Genomic DNA, 21,579 nt, shown 5'->3' on the forward strand with positions numbered 1-21,579 from the left:
ATTATTAATTTTGAGAGGTTCTGTATCATTTTCGACATACAGTCTAAAATTTAGAATACTTGTATCAATATTTCAATAGGCTGTCCAAAATTTCGACTGCCTGTCTAATGATTTCGACAAGCAGCTTGATATTTAGACTGCCCATTTCAAAATTTTGACAGATTGTCTGAAATTTCGACTATCTGTCTAATAATTTTGACTGTCGGTCTAAAATTGTGAAAATGTCCAAAAAAAAGGTCCAATAATTAAAGCTAAATAAAGTGCATATCGTAATTAATATTTTTCAAATAAAATTTTGTTAACCAACTGTTTACCCAAAAAAGACTTACTTGCTGACGTGGCAAAATTAGTACGCACGCAGGTTTCACGTGACTATTTAAGTGGTTACGTTCAGGTCGACCATCGATAAAAGGTGAAGTAACTCGATTGATCAAGAAGATGCTTAACCATACGACAAAAGACGTGTTTCATATGCGACCAGGCTGGTCGTAACATATCAGATATTTCTAAAGATATTTGATCCTATTTTTATGTAAATATTGTAATTTCTGTTATTATTTAAACTTGTTTGTATCAAAATATATACATTGCCCATCGACCTGTAAAAAGGGTCTCGAGCCTATAAATATGACTCAAGGGACTCTTTGGAGGGGGCATTTTGTTAATCAAGATAGAGAAATATAGTGTTTTTCACGAAATTTGTACTCACCTCGAAGCTTAGGAAACTCGTGAACCCTAGTTCACTGATTGCAGATTTTAGAGTTCTTCTAAAATAATAAGAACAAAAAGTGGATGTAAGTCATTACCATTATTTAGGGCTGAACCACTATAAACTTTGGTGTAGTTTATCTTCTTGGGTTCAATTGATCTTATTTATATCGTATTTATTGACTCCGTGTTGTTGACCAAATCGAGGGTCAATATTTTGGTGCTTTCATTAAGAGTTGAACTCAAGACTTTCAAGAAGATCAAATGGCAAAAACAACCAGGAGAGTGGGGCAAACCTCTAAGAATATGCCAAATCAACCTCCTCCACAAGGTGTAGCAGAAGATGAGCCACAGGTGGAGTTGGAAGATGAGGAGATGGATTTTGAAACCCTGTGGATGACTTTGATTGTATTGCAAGAGGAATTAGCTAATTTAATGGCTAATCAAGAGAATGTAGCTGAGACAATGGTGTTGCAGCAAAGGGAGATTGACCGGCAGTACCAAGAACTAAATGAACGGCAGGCTGACGTGGACCGCCGATAGAGGGATGCCACTGCAGCCTTAGAAGTGGCCATTCAATTGGCACGAGGATTGCCTGTACCTGCCTCCCAACTGGATCAGCCACCCAACATTTACCCTCACCAAAATCCACATTCAGAGCATCCCCAGTATCACCATAATCCACCACAACCAAGGAATCCTCAAAGACTAGAGCAACCTCCTGCTGCTCAACAAGAGAGGCCAGTCCAAAATCCTGAGCAGTGACAACCCTCTCACGCTGGTCAAGATAATGCCCAGCAGCAAAGGCAGAATAGGGCCTAGCAGCATCCCAGAAGCCCTAGACGCCAGACAGTTGAGGAGAAAAACCCTCCTAGAAGGGGACAACGTCCCTCGGGAAGCAAAAGATAGGTGGATTCAGGCTCTGCGGTCAGAGGTCCCCCACAACATAGTAATGTCAGAGGACCTATCGACCAACGCAGGCCTCCCCCTGTTTATCGAGACATACCAACAAGGAGAGAGGGAAACAATTCAAACAGCAGGTTGCACCCTCATAGGTTACAGTTTAGAGATGACCATGATTATAATGAGGCAGATTCTGGTAGGAGGAACGTTGATCGACAGTAGGCAAAGAGAGGCGAACGACAAAATCTTCCACCAATGGAGAACCGGCCTATAAGCCAAAACGCTGGGGGGCAACCCAAACAACCCAATGTCTTCAACCAACTAGGTGAAAATGAGCAAAGGCGAAGGGATGAAGACCTGAGGGATGTACTCAATAATCGAAGGGAATGGCACGATGAGTACTTCCCCCCAAACCCGGGTGCTCCAGCAATACCGGATGCTATACATGCCCAAATAGATGCCTTAAATCAGGTCGTGCAACAATTAGTTGGGAACAGGGCATCCCATATAGAATTTGATCGGAGGAAGGACACCCCATTCATTCATAGAATTATTGTGGCAGAGACTCTAAGCAAATTTACGATGCCAACTTTACCCAACTTTACAAGAGGAGAAGATCCTGTATCTCACGTTAACAAGTTTGAGATACAGATGGACATCCAAAAGGTGTCAGATGATGCTCGATGCAGGATTTTTCCTACCATGTTATCCAAATCTACTCAGGAATGGTATTTCAAGTTCCCGCTGGCCAGCATAGTTTCCTGGGAAATGTTCGTAAAGGAGTTTTACGGACAGTTCTATGCTGGTCGAATACACCCAACAGAGGCCAATCAGCTGGTCGAAATTCGGCAAAAGGAAGGAGAAACCCTAAAAGGGTATATCCAACAATTCATGTGAGTCGCTGCTTGAGCCAAAACTGTTGGAGATGAGGGAAAGATGATGGCGCTCATGGCTGGAGTACAGTGTCATTCTCCCATCTGGAGTAGTTTACAAAATAATGGAGTCAAGAACACTTAGGAATTCCTGGATCGAGCAAACAAGTATATCAAGCTCAAGGAGGCTATCGCTAATGAGGGGAAGTCTCCGGTGGATGACCAGGACAAGAAGGAAAACCCCACCCAAGCCGCCAATAGAACTGGTAAACCCAACGACAACGCAAAAATAACGGAAAAAATGGGGGAAAAAGGGCGGACAACGAGCCAGCAACATCTGATAGCAAGCGCCCCAAGCAAAATAGAATCGAGCCAAGGTTCACCAATTACACTGCCCTAGTCGATATCCGAGATGAAGTATATCAAGCCAGTCATACCACTATTCCCTTTAGGTGGCCAGCACCGATTAGAAAAGATATCTCCAAAAGGGACACAACCAAGTTTTGTCATTTTCACAACGACTATGGCCATGACACCAATGAGTGTAACCAGCTCAAAGACGAGATCGAGTTCCTTATCCGACAAGGAAATTTAAGGAGGTATGTACGAGCTGGTGGAGGTTCTCAACATGAGGCTCACAGAGGCAACGAGCAGGCGCATGTACACCAATGCTCGCCTCCTTTACAGCCAACTCCAGTCGCTGGTACATTATTGACCATTTGCAGAGGACCACACATAGTAGGTGACAGTGGTAAGGCAAGGGAAAGATATACCAGAACCCTACGTCATGATCATGATATTGAAATGCTAAATGTCAAGGAGTGAACTCCCAAAAAAGCTCGAACAGAGGAAGAGTTAATAACTTTCTCCGAGCTGGACGCTCAGCATGTTCAATTTCCCCACTCAGATCCTCTAGTTGTAGATGTTCAGATCGCCAACATGATGGTGAAACGTGTGTTGGTGGATACAGGAAGCTCAGTCAATATTTTGTATAAATCTTCACTTGAAAGAATGAAATTATCAATGCAAGATTTAGAACCATGCAACCCAACCATCTATGGTTTTCTGGTGAAGGGCTCACGCCAATAAGGTCGATCAGACTCCCAGTCACAGCAGGAGCTGCACCTACGAACAGGACATTACTCGCTACCTTTATAGTAGTTGATTGTCCTCTTACATATAATGTCGTGATTGGGAGACCTATACTCGTCGATCTGTGAGCCATAACCTCGGTCTAGCATTTAGCCATGAAGTTTCCAACTGACGCAGGAGTTGGGTGCGTATTGGGAAACCAGCGAGAAGCACGAGAATGTTACAATTCCTCGATCACAAAAGCAAAAAGAGGCAGATCAGGTGATAGAGCCGAAAAAATGTTGCTAGTAATAAATGAAACACATGCCCAATTAGGTGAACAAGTCACCAAATAGGGTGTTGCCCAAAGTGAGGATAGGGACTTAGATCCTCTCTTTGGGGATTTTGAAGAAAACATTGGACCCGTGGAGGACCTTGAGGAGGTCCAACTAGAAGAGACAGATCTAGCCAGGGTTATGAAAGTCGGTAAAAACTTAGAAACAACAATGAAACACAAGCTAGTGGAATTTTTGAAGAAGCACCAGGAGGTCTTTGCGTGGTCGCATAGTGATATGGTTGGGATAGACCCAACAGTGATCAGCCATGTCTTGAATATAGACAAAACTTTCCACTTGTACAACAAAAAATAAGGCTTCTCAACAAAGATAGATCTAAGGCCTTAAAAGAAGAAGTCGAGAAGCTGAAGGAAAGTGGATTCATTAGGACAGCGTTTTATCCATCTTGGGTCTCTAATCCCATACTAGTTCCCAAGCCAAATGGCAAGTGAAGGACGTGCGTAGATTTCACAGACCTTAATAAAGCCTGTCCGAAGGATTGTTTCCCACTTCCAAGAATTGACCAGCTAGTCGACACTACATCAGGACATGAAATTTTATCGTTCATGGATGCTTACTTTGGTTATAACCAAATTAGTATGCATCCACCTGATGAAGATCACACTAGCTTTTGAAAAAAATACGGGACTTTACTGCTATAAAGTAATGCCCTTCGGTTTGAAAAATGTTGGTGCGACTTACCAGCGACTAGTTAACCATATGTTCAAAGAGTTGATCGGCATTAACATGGAAGTCTATGTCGACAATATGTTGGTCAAGTCGAAAAAAGTCGAAGAACATATCAATGACCTACAAGAATGCTTCAACATCTTGAATAAATATCAGATGAAGCTTAACCATCTTAAGTGTTCCTTTGGTGTTGGATCAAGGAAATTTTTAGGATTCATAATAAACTCATGAGGAATCGAAGTTAATCCTGAAAAAAATTCAGGCACTGATCGAGATGCAGTCTCCTGCAAAAATTAAAGATGTCCAAAGCCTAACTGGAAGAATTGCGACCCTGAGTAGATTCATATCTAAATCAAAGGACAAATGTGTTCCATTTTTTAATCTACTCAGAGGCAACAAAAAGTTTGAATGGACAGAGGAGTGCGAATAGGCCTTTCAAGCGCTAAAATCCGACATGTCGTAACCACCAATTTTGTCCAAACTGGTCAAAGGAGAAACTTTGTTCATCTACTTAACAATCACAGAGTACGCTGCTAGTGTTGTTTTAATCAGAGAAGAAGACAACATCCAAAAGCCAGTATACTATGTAAGTAACAGGCTAGTGGGAGCAGAATTACGATATCCGCCCATAGAGAAGTTGGCTTATTGCTTGATTCTGACCTCTTGGAAGCTACGACCCTACTTTCAGGCTCACCCCATCATAGTACTCACCGACCAGCCACTACGGCAAGTCTTACAAAAACCAGAAGTTGCTGGTTGGTTATTAAAATGGGCAGTCGAACTGGGGCAGTTCAAAATTTCTTATTCATCGCGAGCAGCTATGAAAGGACAAGCTCTAGCAGATTTCGTTGCAAAATTCACCGGACTCCCTTTCAGCAAGATCATGGTAGAAACCGATGGTCAAAACCAATTCCTTACCTGGAAGTTGTTCGTAGATGACTCTTCCAACGAGCACAACGCAGGGGCAGGTTTGATTTTAATCACACCCAAGGGATGTCGATTTCACTGTGCGATCAAATTCAACTTCACAACTTCCAACAATGAAGCCGAGTACGAGGCTCTGCTCGCAGGATTGAGACTAGCAAAGGATATGGATATAAAGTCACTAGAAGTATATAGTGAGTCTCAGCTAGTAGTTAATCAAATTTTGGGAGAATATCAGGCTAGAGGTCTCAAGATGGTGGCATATTTAAACAAAGCAAAGGACTTGCTGGCACAGCTTGGGAAGTATACTCTTCAGTAAGTACCTCGTGATCAGAATTCAAATGTTGATGCCTTAGCCAAGTTGGCAAGCGCTAAAGATGTTGACACCTTGAGCATAGTACTAGTCGAACATTTGTTGGCACCAAACATTCAAGTGGAAGAATCCTCGCTAGTGATACAAGCGTCAGACATGTGGATGACGTCAATCATCAAATATCTTGAACAAGGAGTATTACCAGCAAAAAGGAACAGGGCAAGGACACTTCAAAGACAATCAGCTCGATTTATTTTGGTCAATAGAATCTTGTATAGATGAGGATACTCAATGCCTTTATTATGGTATGTTTCTAAGAAGAAGGCTAAGGAATTGATGCAAGAAGTACATGAAGGTTTATGTGGAGATCACGTTTGTAACGCCCTGGTTACCCCAGAATCGTTACGGTGAACCGGAAATTTGACCCGCTACCCGAGTCCTTTGGTTAAAAAACGTGTTCTAAGTGTCATTAAGAGGCTAAGGTGAAAAATTCAATAAAAAGGAAAGGATATGTTTTATTTAATACATAAAACTGTTCATGGGCCCACAAGATCATTTACAAGTTATTTACAACTCAAAAAGGTCATTATTGTTTCAAAATTACAAACCCGCCGACCTAAGCGGCAAAAATAGGGTAAACCCCCTAGTTCCTCTGAGAACTCCTTGGCCATGGTGGTCAAGCGGCCGCATATGTACACATCACCACCTAAGCTCTCCACTCAAGGCTGGGTGAGCTTTTCTTTCCCTTTACCTGCACCACATAGCACCCATGAGCCAAAACCCAACAAGAAAACACAGTATTGTATACAAACATTATCAAAGGATTATCATTATAATCACACAGAGCTTATAGCCCTTAAACAGATAGGTGAATATCACTTGAGGTTCTAGTAAACCATACCGGGTGACTGACAAGCAAGTCACTAATTTAAACAGAAGAGTGGCTGATAGGTAAGCCACTAGCCTTAAACAGACAAGAGACTGATAGGTAAGTCTCTAACTTTAAACAGAAGAGTGGCTGCTAGGTAAGCCACTAGCCTTAAACAGACAAGAGACTGATAGGTAAGTCTCTAACTTTAAACAGAAGAGTGGCTGCTAGGTAAGCCACTAGCCAACAGAAGAGTGGCTGCTAAGTAAGCCACTAGCCAACAAAAGAGTGGCTGCTAGGTAAGCAACACAAGTGCTTATAGTATTCATCGAACTTAAGGTCGGTCCAACATTAATGCTCTTTGAGTCATCCAATGCAGATTTCGATTAGATCTAATCTTTATTGGCTTGCGTTGAACACGCTAAGGCCGTCCTGACTTATGAGTCAGCACCGTGTGACCAGTGCCCAGTACCACTGCCGAACCTGACTAATGAGTCACAGCTTCACAGTTGATATTGACACATTTGCCACTTCTGACTAATGAGTCAGTACCATGCACAAGCGAGCAAGATTCGCTAAACATTCAATAATCCATCCATGTCCACATTTACACAATCATCATGCCTCAATGAATAAACATGAATGTCACATTCGGGGTACAGTTTTCTTACCTCAGATTCGAGCTAGAATAAATAGAAGAACAACCCTTGAGAACGGTCTAGCTTTTAGTCCTTTAGTGATCACCTAATCATAACACATTATAGGATACCATCAATAAAATGATAGTCAAAGGTTCCCAAACCAATATCTAGCCTCCGAGACATCAATCCCCACTAATCCAGGTAGTAGGAGTGATCCCGAGGCCTAAAACCATGTTCCTGGGGTCAAAACATGCAAACGGGGTGAAAACCGACCAAGGGCTGCGACTCTGACACCTTGGGCCACAGCCCCCAGCACAACCTGAAGCAAGCACCGCGGTGCCCAGTAGGCACAACTTCAGGGAGCTACTTCATCAAACAAGGGTCGCGGCGCCCCAAGAATAGGGTCGTGGCCCCCAACCCTGGGCCATTCCCAAACACGTTTTCAACATCCCAAAGCCTCCAAAATCATACCTAAACATTCCCCAATCATCAAATCAAAGTTCCCAAGCTTCCCAATGCTCCAAAACCACCAAAACCCAAGGCTCAATCGAGCCAAAAACTCAACAATTCGCAAAGTCCAATTCAAAGCTTAGAAACTCTAAAAACTCAAAACTTTAAACTTAGATTACCTTCGATTAGATTATTTTCCGTCAAATCCTTCGATCAAGAAGCTTCTAATCTTTCCTAGGATCGCTATGCCTCGATCCTCGCTTAATTTCGACTCCTAGAACTCAAGATATCTTCAAAAACGCTTTGAACGATGAAAACGAGCTAACGGGGAAGAACGAGAGGTTTTCTAACGTACGTTCTATCTGACAAGCTACTTCAAGCTTAAGTAACCTCAAATAAAACCTAGTGCTTGGGGTCCCAAAAACACTCCCGGGGGCATTATAGTCAAAACTTCCAGAATTTCACCCTGATCTCAATAACTCCCAATTTATTATCAAATAAACATTCTTATTACCCAATAATTGACCCCGTTATGACAAAACCGCTAATCCACTAAATAGGACCGTCTCATGTCGAATAGCTTGAATATATCTCCATAATAATGGAATCTTATTCACAAATCACATTATGCTCCAAAACACACAAATTTACCCTCAACGGGCCAAATTATCAAAACATCATAATATCTCAAATGTGGACCCACATGCATGCATATAACATCATATTATAATATAATTCACATAAACATGCATATATTCATTTAATGGCGTAATTAAACAGTTATGGCCCTCCCGGCCTACTAAACCGCCACTAAACCACATCGGAGAATTCAGGGCATTACAACGCTGGAGGGCAAAGTTTGTCAAAAAAGATTCTTCGGCAAGGATATTTCTGGCCTACCATGATCGAGGACTCTATGGAATTTGTTAAAAAATGTGACAAGTGCCAAAGATTCTCCAAGATACCACGAATAGCCCCAAATGAGCTCAAACAGATGCAAAGCCCGTGGCCATTCGCAGTTTGGGGGATTGATCTGATCGGATCTTTGCCTGCAGGAAAAGAGAATGTAAAGTATACAGTAGTTGTTGTTGACTACTTTACTAAGTGGGTCGAAGCTGAGCCACTCGCAATAATAACGACCAAGAAAGTGTTGGATTTTTTTTGTTAAAAACATCATATGTCGGTATGGGTTGCCAAGAAAAATTATCTCAGACAATGGCACACAATTTGACAACGATCTTTTCACTGATTTCTGGGAAAGGCATGGAATTATAAAGAGTTTTTCGTCAGTTGCTCATCCACAGGCAAACGGACAAGTTGAGGCTGTTAACAAAATTATAAAGGACACACTAAAGAAAAGGCTCAAAGAAGCAAAGGGAGCGTGGCCAGAGCAATTGCCAGAAGTACTCTGGTCGTATAGAACATCTCACCGAACAGCAATAGGTCATACACCATTTTCTTTGGCCTATGGGTATGAAGCCATGTTGCTTGTTAAGCTAAATCCACCATCGCATAGAAGGCTAACATACGACTAGAGCACGAATAACCAATTATTAATGGAGTCTTTGGGCTTGGCCAACGAAAGGCGTGAACAGGCTCAACTTTGAGTAGCAACATACCAACAAAAGGTCGCTTGATATTTTAACTCTAAAGTACGCGAAATAAAGTTTAACGTGAGAGATTTGGTACTCAAAATAGTGTTGCTTAACCCTCATGACCATAATGTTGGAGTACTCGGCCCAAACTGGGAAGGTCCCTATTAAATCGAAGATATCCTTCACCCAGGCACATATAAACTTGCTCGCTTAAATGGAGATCTCGTTCCTCACTATTGGAATGGAGAACACCTGCGCAAGTATTATCAATGAACAATTATTTTTAAAGAATTGGCTTGTATTAATTTTACTTTTTACAAGTTTATGAACAACGGCTAGTCAGTTAAATGACTGGTCGCTTATAAGTGTAAGATCTGTTGGTTTTTATAGATCAAATCAGAGATTATACGCAGCGGAACAACAATAAAAATTGTTAATTTAATACCACAAGATTTGTAGATCCACTTCTTCACATACATATATATATATATATTGACTCAAAGATATGAACAGAAAATTACCTCAAGTCTTTCCTTGCTGCTATCTTTTTGTATGGCAAAAATCCTTGAGATCTCACACCAAGATCTTCCAAAATGTTCTCAGCACACAAAGAACGAGTGTGGGCTCGCTATACAAAATAATAGGCAAAATCTATTTATCAGATGTTCTCAACACATGAGATCTAATAAAGTTTGGACCTAAGTTTGTGAAGAACAGTGACCTATGCTTGTATCACTATTCTCTTTCTCTCAGAGAGATTTCACGATATATTTTCTATCCCTGAAAAGTATCGTTCTGAAAAACTGATATCATATATTTAATATATCCAATATATTAAAAATAAAATATTAGTTATTTTAAACAATTTGAAAATAACTAATCCGTTATCAGATTTTGTTTAAATAATAATATTTTAATCATATTACAATATCTCATTATTTATTTAATATTTAAATAACTAAAATTGTGGAACCAAGAAACTACCAAGAGCTTCTTATGCATGTAGCACAATGATTGTGCATTGTGCTACACGTGTACCACATGCCAGGGAAGGCATGTGATTTTTCCCAATTTTTTCTTATTATTTAAATACCAAAAATCCCAAAAATAAATTAATTCAAAATTAATTATATTTTTGTTAAATCAAATAATTAATTAATTACACATAATTATAGAATAATTATGTTTGATGCATAGAAAAATATTTTACTTATCAAATAAGTCATTTTGCCCATTTTTGTATTTACCTTTGTTAGTGTTTGTTTGAGCCATTTCGAGGACCATGGACCTATAACATTAAGCTCCAATAAATTGTAACTAAATAATTAAACTCTTTAATTATAATAGTTAATTTATTAATTTTGATATTTCTCCACTATAAATTCAGAATTGCACTCTTTATGTTATTGATATACTTTTACAGAAATCTTATTCTAAGCTGTCCATTGATATAACTATCTTACAATAGTTCAACCCTCTAATTAATTAGTTCATAAATTAGAATGGAACAATTATCATTTTATCTTTCTAATTTATTTCTTATTCCTTAAGTACCATTAATTCACTAGTGAATAATTAATCTATAATCTAATTATAGATTTGAGCTCAAAATCATTCAGTTCCAGAATTAACCCTTAAGGGAACTAATATACGATCCGCTAGGAAAGATATGATTTCGTATTGTTGATACATGTTCCCAGCCATCCATGATATTAAATCTCCAAAACAAAAGTCATTAGCCTCATTCTATGAAGAGACCTTAACGAATGAATTAAAAGATTTAATAAGCATGAACAGGAGTTCATGAACACTCAGGATTTAGGTTGATCTATAAATGATCATCAGTTATGATATGAATTACAAGTCTTTATTGTTAAATGGTTTTTGGATAAAGACTTTTATTCATATCGGTCCATGTCATATATAATCATATTATATAAAGCACATTTACCGAGATGTCTTACCACATCAATAATCTGAATCTAGATTATTTGTATCAACATGATACTCAACAAACCGTACTTACAACCCCAATTAAAGAATTCCATAACTTTAATTTGTTGTTGTTGACTATTTTTATTCATTCATGTGATCTTAATTCTCTCGTACTAATACAATATCACATCCTCAATAATGAATATGGAATTTTTGTGATATTTACAAAATTATTCAAACAATAATTTGATAATCTAAATATAACAATAATAAACTATTGTATTTATTTATTCATTGAAATAACAAATGTCTTTCAAATGCTTTTAGGACATACTCTTATCAAGATCAATTCTAGATCACTTGTACAAGCATGATTTTGTCCATTTCATTATGATAAATAAAAAGAACTGTACGCAGCTAGTTATTCTTGCCAATTGTTGTATTTATTACAAGTATTTTCTCATTACGTGTGTTGTTTTGCTATATTATCATTACTTGTATATAAGTACGCGAGCAGTAATGTTCGAACATGACTTGGTCATGGAAAATGACCGAGAACCTTAAGCTCATCGATCACTTGGGGGGTATATAAGATACTAAGCGAGCAAAGCATATCAACAGGCATATGTAAACACATGAGCAAAATAAGGGAAAGCATATTAGGACACTTCGAATATTTTGCAGAATTTTAGTTAATTTTGTGAAATATTAATAAAGTGTTATGCTAGATTCAGTCATATGAACAGATGTTATAATAGTAGTAAATATATTATAATATCATAACGAAATGTCTTTATACCGCGAGCAATTACTGCTCGAATGTAATAAAAATATTAAAAAGGAAAAGCTGCCTTATGCATCAAAATTGTCTCAACATAGAGAACAGTTGTTAGTATGTTTTAGTTACAAAATTAAAAATTATTATGCAGCTGGAGGAGGGTCTTGCTGAGACTATTGGTCGACTGTTGTTCCAGCATCTTCTTCAGCACCATCGATGCCTATCGCTAGGGAGATTTTAGGAAAGTCTGAGGCATTCTGAGCATTCCTTTCTACTTCTTGGCAAGCAGCGCACTTCGTGAGTTCAACTTGCCTCATTTGCTCGGGGAGGTAGTCGAAATTCGCCTCCGGGTTATTCTTCCAAAACAAGTAAAATCAGTTGAAAGTTGCTCCTCTGAACCTCTCTAAGTGTTGGGAATTTGTTTCCTCGAGCAGCTTGACCCGCTCCTCTAGCCCAGTATCCTCCTTCATGCTGGCCACCAAATCCTCCTGAAGTTTGGCTGCTTCTTTGAAGTTGTTCTCTGAAGCTTCCTTGAATTTCTCTTTGGCAGCAATAGTCTTGGCCAGTTCTTTCTGGGTCCTCTTTAGCTCCTTGGTTAAACTGACAATTTTTCCTTCAGCTGCCTTGATCTCCTCGGCGTGTATGGCCTCGATTTCCTTAACACGATGCCATCCATTTCTCATAGTCAGGATACCCTGCAAATAGAGAAAAATTGAAACTGTTAGAGGCAATCAGAGAAAATGTTGTTCGGCTAAAACGCAATACAAAAAAAAACTTACATTGAGGACTTCAGTAATCCCGCGACTAAGGACTTGGCTGTGCTTCAGTGGGGGAAGATGGGCAAAGGCTTCCTGGCTACAACGGTGCTTGTACAATTTTTGCAGCTTTTCATAGGTAGTATTAAAAGCATTGTTCAACAAGTTGGTGGCTTAGGATCTCCCTCCTGCTCGGAGGAAGGGGCACTGTGAGGAGGAGGAGGAGGCATTGTAGTTCTGGACGAAGTAGGAGCCGGAGGGTCTTCTAGTCAAGCCTTTTTTTTGGAAGGCTCACTACTGCTCTCCCAAGGATGCTTTCTGCTCGATTTCTTCTTGCTCGAAGGAGCTTCAGCAGAGGCGTACATGTCAAAAGCATCTTCAGATGGCATGACTACAAAACAAAAACAAATGATAAGATATGTTAAGAAGTAGTTTGGAGCGATAATGGAATAATGTAAAGAGAAATTCTAAGTGGTATACCCAAACTATTATTACTGGTCGTTACATTATTTAAAGAACTACAACTACACTCATTATCTGCCTCGAAGAAGTCCAAGCAAAAATTACTGGTCGTAAATTTAAAGTTTCCATCCCTATCAAATAAATGACAAGGGATAAGTAAGTTATCTAGAAGTGAGAAGTCTATACTGTTCTCATCTGAGGACTTAAATATAGGACCAGTATATTCCGGTAGTTTTTGTTTTCCCCTCCCATGATGGGCAGGGGCAGCGATGGTTCGAGGGTTGCTGGATGGCTCTCGAATGGTCACTCCCGTTGGTCATCGCCTCTGGGGTTGTGACACATCTTGTTGCTGCGTGGGGATTTCCTATCCTTTGGTGCCCTCTTCAGTGGCACTCCCCGCAGTGGATTTCCTCACTTCTTGATGAGGTTCCAAAAGGTCGACCAACCTTAAATTGTTTCGTGACTAGCTCCTTGACGCTCTTTTCTATGTTTGTCATGCTGGCTAGGGCTGTGGCCCTTATCTCCATCTCTAGAGTGCGGTCTGGTTGGTGTCATGGACCTAAGCGCAGCACCAGATTACTAAGGACAAGAAAAGAAATAACAAACAAAAAATGAACGACTAGAAGTTCCGACCAGAGATTGAAAAGTTTACCTCCTCGTGTGAAGGCTAAGTTGTCAGCAACGAGGTCTATAGTGAGGAAGTACTCTTGGAAGTATTTTCCTACGTTGGACTTGTGGGTTACATCACTCAGGAATATGCGAGCAGATTCCTGGTGGAAGAAGTGCAAAAACCCCGTGTTGTTTTGGTTGGGGTTGGATTTAAGATCGAACAGATAGTTGATCTCGTGTGGGGCAGGCATAAGCCATTTTTTGTGGTTATATAGGATATAGAGTGTTTATAGTACTCTATATCCATTGGGTGTTATTTGGAAAGGGGCGACCTCGAAATAATTGGCCACCCCTTGGAAAAAGTCATGAAAGGGCAAGATTGCTCCTGCCTCTATATGATACCTCGACCAGGTGCTGTAGGCGCCTCCATGCACGTTTGCCATTTGGTCGGGTGTGGGTTTGTATAGGGTAATCCCAGGAAGCCCGTACTTCTTGGGATATTTTGCCACCATCCTGGTCGATATGACACTAGGAGGGGCGATGTACCAGTCTACTTCTGCTCGAGGGTCATCGCGAGGACGGGCTTTTGGTTGAATGTCTGGTGGTGAAAAATTTAAAGGTTAAGGGTCATTTGAAGGGCCCTCGATGTTGGTTGCAGGTTGGTTAGAAGGCAAATCTGTTGTTTTTCTTTTTCTGCAAGCAGTGTATTTGACATGAGTTGACTGGCTGAAGGACCAGTCATAGGGTTTTGTTGTGAAGATGAAGGCTCAAGAAAGAGCAAAGAAGGTTGTTCTTGATCCTCGAACAACAACGTGAGAAGATCTTCGTCTATTGGTCTCTTACCTCCCCGGGGATCATGCATGAATATCTGAGAAGAGCAAAGGGGAAGTGAGAATCTATGACCAATAGATAGAAGAAAGGGAAAAGCAAGGATAACACTGCTCGTGTATAAAAGTTAAGTTTTTATACAACCAGTAGCATCATGATAAAAACACTATAAACATGCAAGAAGTTTGAAAAAATAGATCAAAAAGTGAAAGTGAAAAGTTTTTGGAAAAACTTTTCAACTCTGAAAACAGGCGGGAAAAAACCAAGTTTTTCCGAAAAGCTTAAAATCGAATTTTCACTTCGATTTTGGACCCGAAATCAGTACTCCTATTTCCCACATTGCTTTCTAAGCATGGTCTAGTATTTTATACTACCTAAAATCCCTATTCTAGCATACTTTTTCTATGTATCTTTGTCTAAACTAGATTATCCAGAAACTTTTTCTCAAGAACAGTAGAGACGCAATAACAAAAACTCGTGAAAGCAAGACTGGATTACATAAAAGAAAGTGGGTTCGAAACTTACTTGGAATATGAGTTGTAGGAGGAATCATGAAGATTTTTGCTCGGAGTTGGTCGAAGACGTCTCAGATCACATAGGTTTTCTGGATTTTCTTGAAAGTTTTTTCTGAGTTCTTGAGGAGAGAGAAAGTTTTGGTAAAAAATGAAAAGGCTGAAGAGTGATATATTTATATTGCTTCGGGAGTTATTTAAGAGTAATGATGGCGATGGGATTTCGATGTATGGGGAATTGCAATAACCGTCAAAATATTTTTGGGAAACTATAAATGTCATGATTGCTTGCTTTCTCAAAAAGGTACTGGCAGATGTGACATGTTAGATGGGTAGTTGGTCGAGTAAGTTTATTAAATGCCGGTCGCAGTAAAATAAACTTGGGGGGCAAATATTTACCCAAAAAAGACTTACTTGCTGACGTGACAAAATTAGTACGCACGCAGGTTTCACGTGACTATTTAAGTGGTTACGTTCAGGTCGACCATCGACCAGAGGTGAAGTTGCTCGATAGATCAAGAAGATGCTTAACCGTACGACAGAAGACATGTTTCATATGCGACCAGGTTGGTTGTAACATACCAAATATTTCTAAAGATATTTGATCCTATTTTTATGTAAAGATTGTAATTTTTGTTATTATTTAAATATGTTTGTATCAAAATATATACACAGCCCATCGACCTGTAAAAATGGCCTTGAGCCTATAAATAGGACTTAAGGGACTCTTTGGAAGGGGTATTTTTTGTAATCAAGAGAGAAATATATTGTTTTTATCCACGAAATTTGTACTCACCTCCAAGCTTGGGAAACTCGTGAACCTTAGTTCACTGATTACAAGTTTTGGAGTTCTTCTAAAATAATAAGAACACGAAGTGGATGTAAGTCATTACCATTATTTGGGGCTGAACCACTATAAACTTTGCTGTTGTTTATTGTCTTGGGTTCAATTGATCTTATTTCTATCGTTTTTATTGACTCTGTGTCGTTGACCAAATCGAGGGTTAACACCAACCATCACTTGATGATTAAGGATTGAGTGGTGGATATCCTAGTAAAAATACTAAGAAATGTCATGATATAATTTCAACCATCCAAAGTAGTAGGTTTGACTATTTTATGATTATTTTGAAGCATCAAAATCACATATATACAAAATAATACTGCATTGAACCGTAGAGCATTAGATGAAAAATACAAATCTCTACTTTGGGACATTCATTGCATAATTTGCATTAATTTTAGACCACATGTGCACTTACGTGCAATTAACCAGGGAAATAAATGTTTTTCAGCAATGAAGTTGGATATGAGTAAGACATATGATCGAGTTGAATGGTCTTTCTCAGAGATGGTCATGCTCAAACTTGGCTTTGCCACACCTTGGGTTAATTTGTTGATGAACTGTGTTCGTTTTGTTCCCTATTCATTTAATATTAATGGTGAGGTCAAGCATGTGTGCTTTCATCTTCAACTTTTTCTTATCTACAAAATATCGACTAACACAAAAACCTCTTCAACATTACTTGTTGCATTTGAGCTTGGTGTACTACTAACATGACTTGTTTCATTACAATGATCATCATGACATACATGAGGAAGTGGACCATGGTTTTCTTCAATAGTGTGAGGTGCAGAACTAGTATCAGGAACATTACATATGCATGCACCATCAAAGTAATCATCAAAAGTTCTATTTTCATGACATGGGACATTCAAATTTACCTCAACAAGATCATCATCAATATTGTTTCTTTCCCCCTCTTCAACATCACTGTATTTGTCATCATCATCATCACCTTCACTCTTCTAAACCAACATCCTTATCATCGTTTAAACCAGCATCATCAAAATCATCATCACTAGAAAGGTTTGCAATAGAATCAACCTTTGTAGTAGAATCAATATTAGTAACAAGTTTATCCTTAGTGAGTGCATTTTTCATCTTCTTTATCAAACCCACACATAATGAAATCAGATCACGCTCTTGCCATGTAAAGAAACTAACATCGTCTCTACTATTCTTTATTGCAATCAGTTCAATTTCCACCATCGTCGTTACCTTATTAGTTAATTCTATATCGAAGAGGTTGCGATCGATTTCTGTAACTTCATAAATATGTTCAAATAACTCCTCAAAAGTGAGGTTAGTTTGTACCAAACTTGATCTTGATGGTGAGCCATTTGAAATCCATTTCCATGAGTCTTCATTATTTTTCCATAATCCATCACATAATATTACAATATTTTCCGATGACATCTAAATAAAAAATACGACAAACAAACAAATATAAATTATTGGTATTACTTAAATTAAAATATTATATACGAAAATTAAAATCTGAAAATTCGACGCCTTATCTGAAAATTCGACAGTCTGAAAATCTAAAATTTCGATAAGTGGTCGAAATAAATGACATGTTGTCTGAAAATTTGACATGTGGCTAAAATTTAGACTGGTGGTCTAAAATATACTATGACTAGTCTGAAATTTAGACAGTTAGTTTGAAATATCAGACAACCTGTCGAAAATTTTTAGGTTTCTCTATTCTCGAAAATGGTCGAAACCACCATTAATTTTTTTTAGATTTTTAAGCTTTAAGCTCCATAAAACTCAAAAAATAAACCCAATTTCTTACTAATACTTTCAATCTACTAAGAAAATCATTTTACACGTTTAATTTACAAAAACAACATAAAATCTTATTTTTAATAAAAAATCATATAAACTAACCTTGTTGGCCAGATTTGTGGAGAGGCGTGGTGGTAGCTGTGAAGGGCAGTGGTCCCCGACGACTATCCCAGGTGGTGGTGGTGGCGGCGGCAGGATGGGGGAGGGTGGTTGTGGGTGGGTGGGTGAGATGAGTGAGGAAGAAGAAGATAGTCTTAGGGTTTTTTTGTTTTAATTTAACATTATATTATTCTAAGGGCAAAAAGGATAATAACAAAGTTTTATTAATAAAATATGTCATTTAACTAAAAACTATATAAAGTAGGGCATAGTGCAAAATGCATCATAAAAATAGATCATTTCCACCAATTTCTCTATATTTAATTATAATTATGCCAATATTAGCCACAAAATACCAAAATAACTTTACACATAAATAGTAACTAAAAGATAAAATAACTTAACACTTCAATCTTTTATATATGTTAGGGATATTAGCGGCGAAACTACCCAAGCTTTTATAAATGTAACAGATAAATACCCAAGCTTTATTTTTAATGGCAAAACTACTCAAGGTTTCTAAAACTTATTTCTGTTAGTACCCACTATATAACTGTGTTAACTTTCTCTATGTGGTATTAATAAAGGACATGTGCCATGCCAAGTGGCTTTAGTTTTCCTGCGTGGCAAGAGTTTTTAAATTTATTAATTAATATAATAAAAGATATGTAATCTGAATTAAACTAACACAAAATCAAATCAAATTAAAATAAAACTGAAAATAATTTAACAGGAAACAAATCAAAACAAACCTCTAGCCCTAAAACTAAATCCTCTCTCAGCTATAATCAGACGAAGAACGTGATGTCCACTTGAAGCAAAGGAGAATGGGGGAATAGGCAAAATCATCATCATCATCATCATCAGAAGAAGAAGGTGAGTCTCCATCAACAAAATGGTTTCTGCAACTAACCTGTTCACGATGGTGATGGTTGTTGATACGAAGGCTTGAGTTTTTTAAAGAAGGAGGAGGCATCGCATAGGCAACATTCTAATTGGAACCTGCATAATATTGATGGGTCAGTATTATTTCCCTTTCTTATTTTTTGTTGCGGATTGATGCAAAAGTGGTTTTTTTTTTTCAAGTGGATTGATTCAAGCGATTTTTGTTGTCTATGGCTTTTGGGTTTATCATGTTAGCATCTAGCTATTTTTGGTTTGGTGTGGTCTCTTTCTATAGAGAGAGAAGTGTTTATTTTCTATGCTATGTGTTGTCATTTTGCTACTGGCTTTTTCCAACTGGTGTTTCTTTTTTTTCAATGAACATGTCAAGTCATGTCAAATTATGCACGAAAATTTCAATATAAAGTATAAATATGTGGACCAGCCTCATAAAACTAAATTAAAGAAATTAAACTAACTCATTGAATTTGACAATACCTTTTCCACATCTAAAGTCCAATGTGATTTCAACATAAATAGTACATATATATGGACCCCTTCAAAAAGATAAATAAATTAAAGAAATTAAACCAATTCATTGAATTTGGCAAGACCATTTCACATCCATAGTCCCACGTGATTTCAATATAAATAGTACATATTATGTGGACCAACTTCATAAAGAGAAATTAAAGAAATTAAACCAACTTCAAAAAGCTATTCATGGCCTATACTTGTATCGACTGTCCTTAACAATGGTCTATTTCTTTTTTTTTTCTTTTATCGGAACAATGGCCTATTTCAATCAAAAAATTTCCAATATACATCACCAAAACCAAGTGAATCTCTATATTCAGTCATAATTAATCAACAAAAAAAATGTTGGATCTACTGCATTTGGGCATCTGCTCTTGCTTTCTGTCTCTGTGCCCTCTCCTTCCTTTTCACAGTTTCTTGCTTTGGATCCTTCTTTGGTGGACGACCAAGCTTCTTACAAGGCAAATGCTGAAACAACAGATGAAGTAACAGGGAGGAATAAGTCACCAAGTTCAGATAAGTAGATAAAAAAGAGAGCAGAAAATGAAAATTACCTCTATAATTGTTGCATTCTTACAAGTTCGATAAGTATGACCTGTTTGTTTGCAGTTGCTGCATTTGTTCACCTATGCAAATCTCCTTGATTTGGTAGAGCCAGGTGGAGGTTCATCTACCTCTCTGTTCCTTGATTTTTTGGGTTTCCCAGGCATGCTTGTAGATTCTGGAGGGATTACAGGATTCAACCCAATATTTGGCCATTTGTCAGGACTTGGGCATGGGTTCAATCACTCCAGCATATGTAACCTCAAGTGCTGCCCTCTTGTAGAAATCATCAACAAAGTCCATAAGTTGTACATTACTGAACCAGATGCATGCTAAGGCATGACCACAAGGTATGCCAGTCAATTGAAAGCCCCTACATGTGCAAGCCTTTGTAACCAAGTCCACCACGAAGGTCTCATTGCTCAGAAATGTCACTTCAAATTTAGTTTTGTCAGACCTCCTTGGGGAACAATTCCTTGCCACCTTTTTGTTTTTTTCGATTATTTGTAAGATCCTCTTGCCAACAGGGTGCACCATCTTTGATATAGTTTCCCTTTTTGTATAAAATCTACACATCAACCAAAACCTAAGTTTTTCCAAAAGAGTGATAATTGGCTTATCTTTAGCCATTAATATTGCCGAATTGAAGCTTTCACATAAATTATTGAGTACCATATCACACTTGACACTCTCTCTAAAATGTGACTTTGTCCATTCTTCCGGCCTTTCTTAGACAACCAATTGAAAGCACCCTCATTCACTGATTTAATCTCATTCATTCTCCTTGTCCATTCCTCTTTAGTGGTAGCTCTTGCAACAACCCATAGCATCTGCTTTAAGAGCAAGCCAGAGAATTCTTTTTTGAAGTTGGCATATAGATGTTTGACACAGAATCTGATCTAAGCATCCTCAAACTCTTCTGCCATGACTTTCTCAAGTCCTTTCTGTCTATCACTAACCATAGTAAAACTCCTGGTACTCTGAAGTTGTAAGTCATCTTTTAGCAATTTCAAAAACCAAGTCCAACTTGATGTGTGTTCCTTCTCAACAATAGCATAAGCTATTGGAAACATAGCATTGGATCCATCAATCCTGACTGCTGCTAAGAGCATTCCCTTACAATATCCTTTAAGGAAGCAACCATCTAAACCAATCAATGGTCTACAACCTTTGTTGAAGCCATCCTTACATGCCTTCAAACAAATATACACTCTTTCAAACTTTCTCTGTCCATCTTGTATTGTTGTTTTCAAAATAGCAGTTGAGCCTGGATTAGTTAGCATGATCATCCTACAATAATCCTCGAGAAATGGCAAATTTTTCTTGAACTGACCCTTCTAGAATTTCTCAAGCATTCTTCTTTGTTCTATAGAAAACTGATTTGGACAATTGAGAAAACTTAGTCTTGGCTGTCAACTCTATGAAAGTTTTGTAATCCATGTTGGGATTCATTCAAAAATCCTCTAACAAATGCTTTGCCAACCATGACAAGGTCACAAGTTGGTTGTCAAGAACAAGACCACAGTCATGCTCATCCTCTAGAGTGTTAACTCTAAAACTCATGTCGTCTACTTCTTTTTGCAGCCTTGCATATAACACCCACTTACAACCTAGGCTCTTACACTTAGCTCGAACTC

At 38.4% G+C, this 21,579-nt stretch overlaps 1 protein-coding gene and 1 long non-coding RNA gene across 3 annotated transcripts in view; one reads left to right on the top strand and one right to left on the bottom strand.

The window, feature by feature from the left end:
* Window positions 1-16,749: 16,749 nt before the first annotated feature.
* On the bottom strand, window positions 16,750-18,604 carry LOC133830151 (uncharacterized). The gene is made up of 2 exons (XR_009891930.1): window positions 17,984-18,604; window positions 16,750-17,509 (listed from the first exon to the last, which is right to left on the bottom strand). It is a non-coding gene; the product is annotated as an uncharacterized LOC133830151 (long non-coding RNA).
* A 221-nt stretch (window positions 18,605-18,825) lies between these two features.
* Window positions 18,826-21,579, top strand: part of LOC133830150 (callose synthase 10) — a 28,630-nt gene continuing 25,876 nt past the window's right edge. Inside the window, exon 1 of one of the 2 annotated variants that reach the window (XM_062260075.1) lies at window positions 18,826-18,999. Coding sequence is in view for 1 of the 2 variants with exons in the window: in XM_062260076.1 (XP_062116060.1) it covers window positions 18,996-18,999 (4 nt within the window). In the remaining variant the exon portion in view is untranslated. The remainder of the gene's footprint in view (window positions 19,000-21,579) is intronic. The other variant, XM_062260076.1, reaches the window with a different exon arrangement.

This window comes from Humulus lupulus, chromosome 4 (assembly GCF_963169125.1).
Source record: "Humulus lupulus chromosome 4, drHumLupu1.1, whole genome shotgun sequence".
Lineage (NCBI taxonomy): Eukaryota > Viridiplantae > Streptophyta > Magnoliopsida > Rosales > Cannabaceae > Humulus > Humulus lupulus.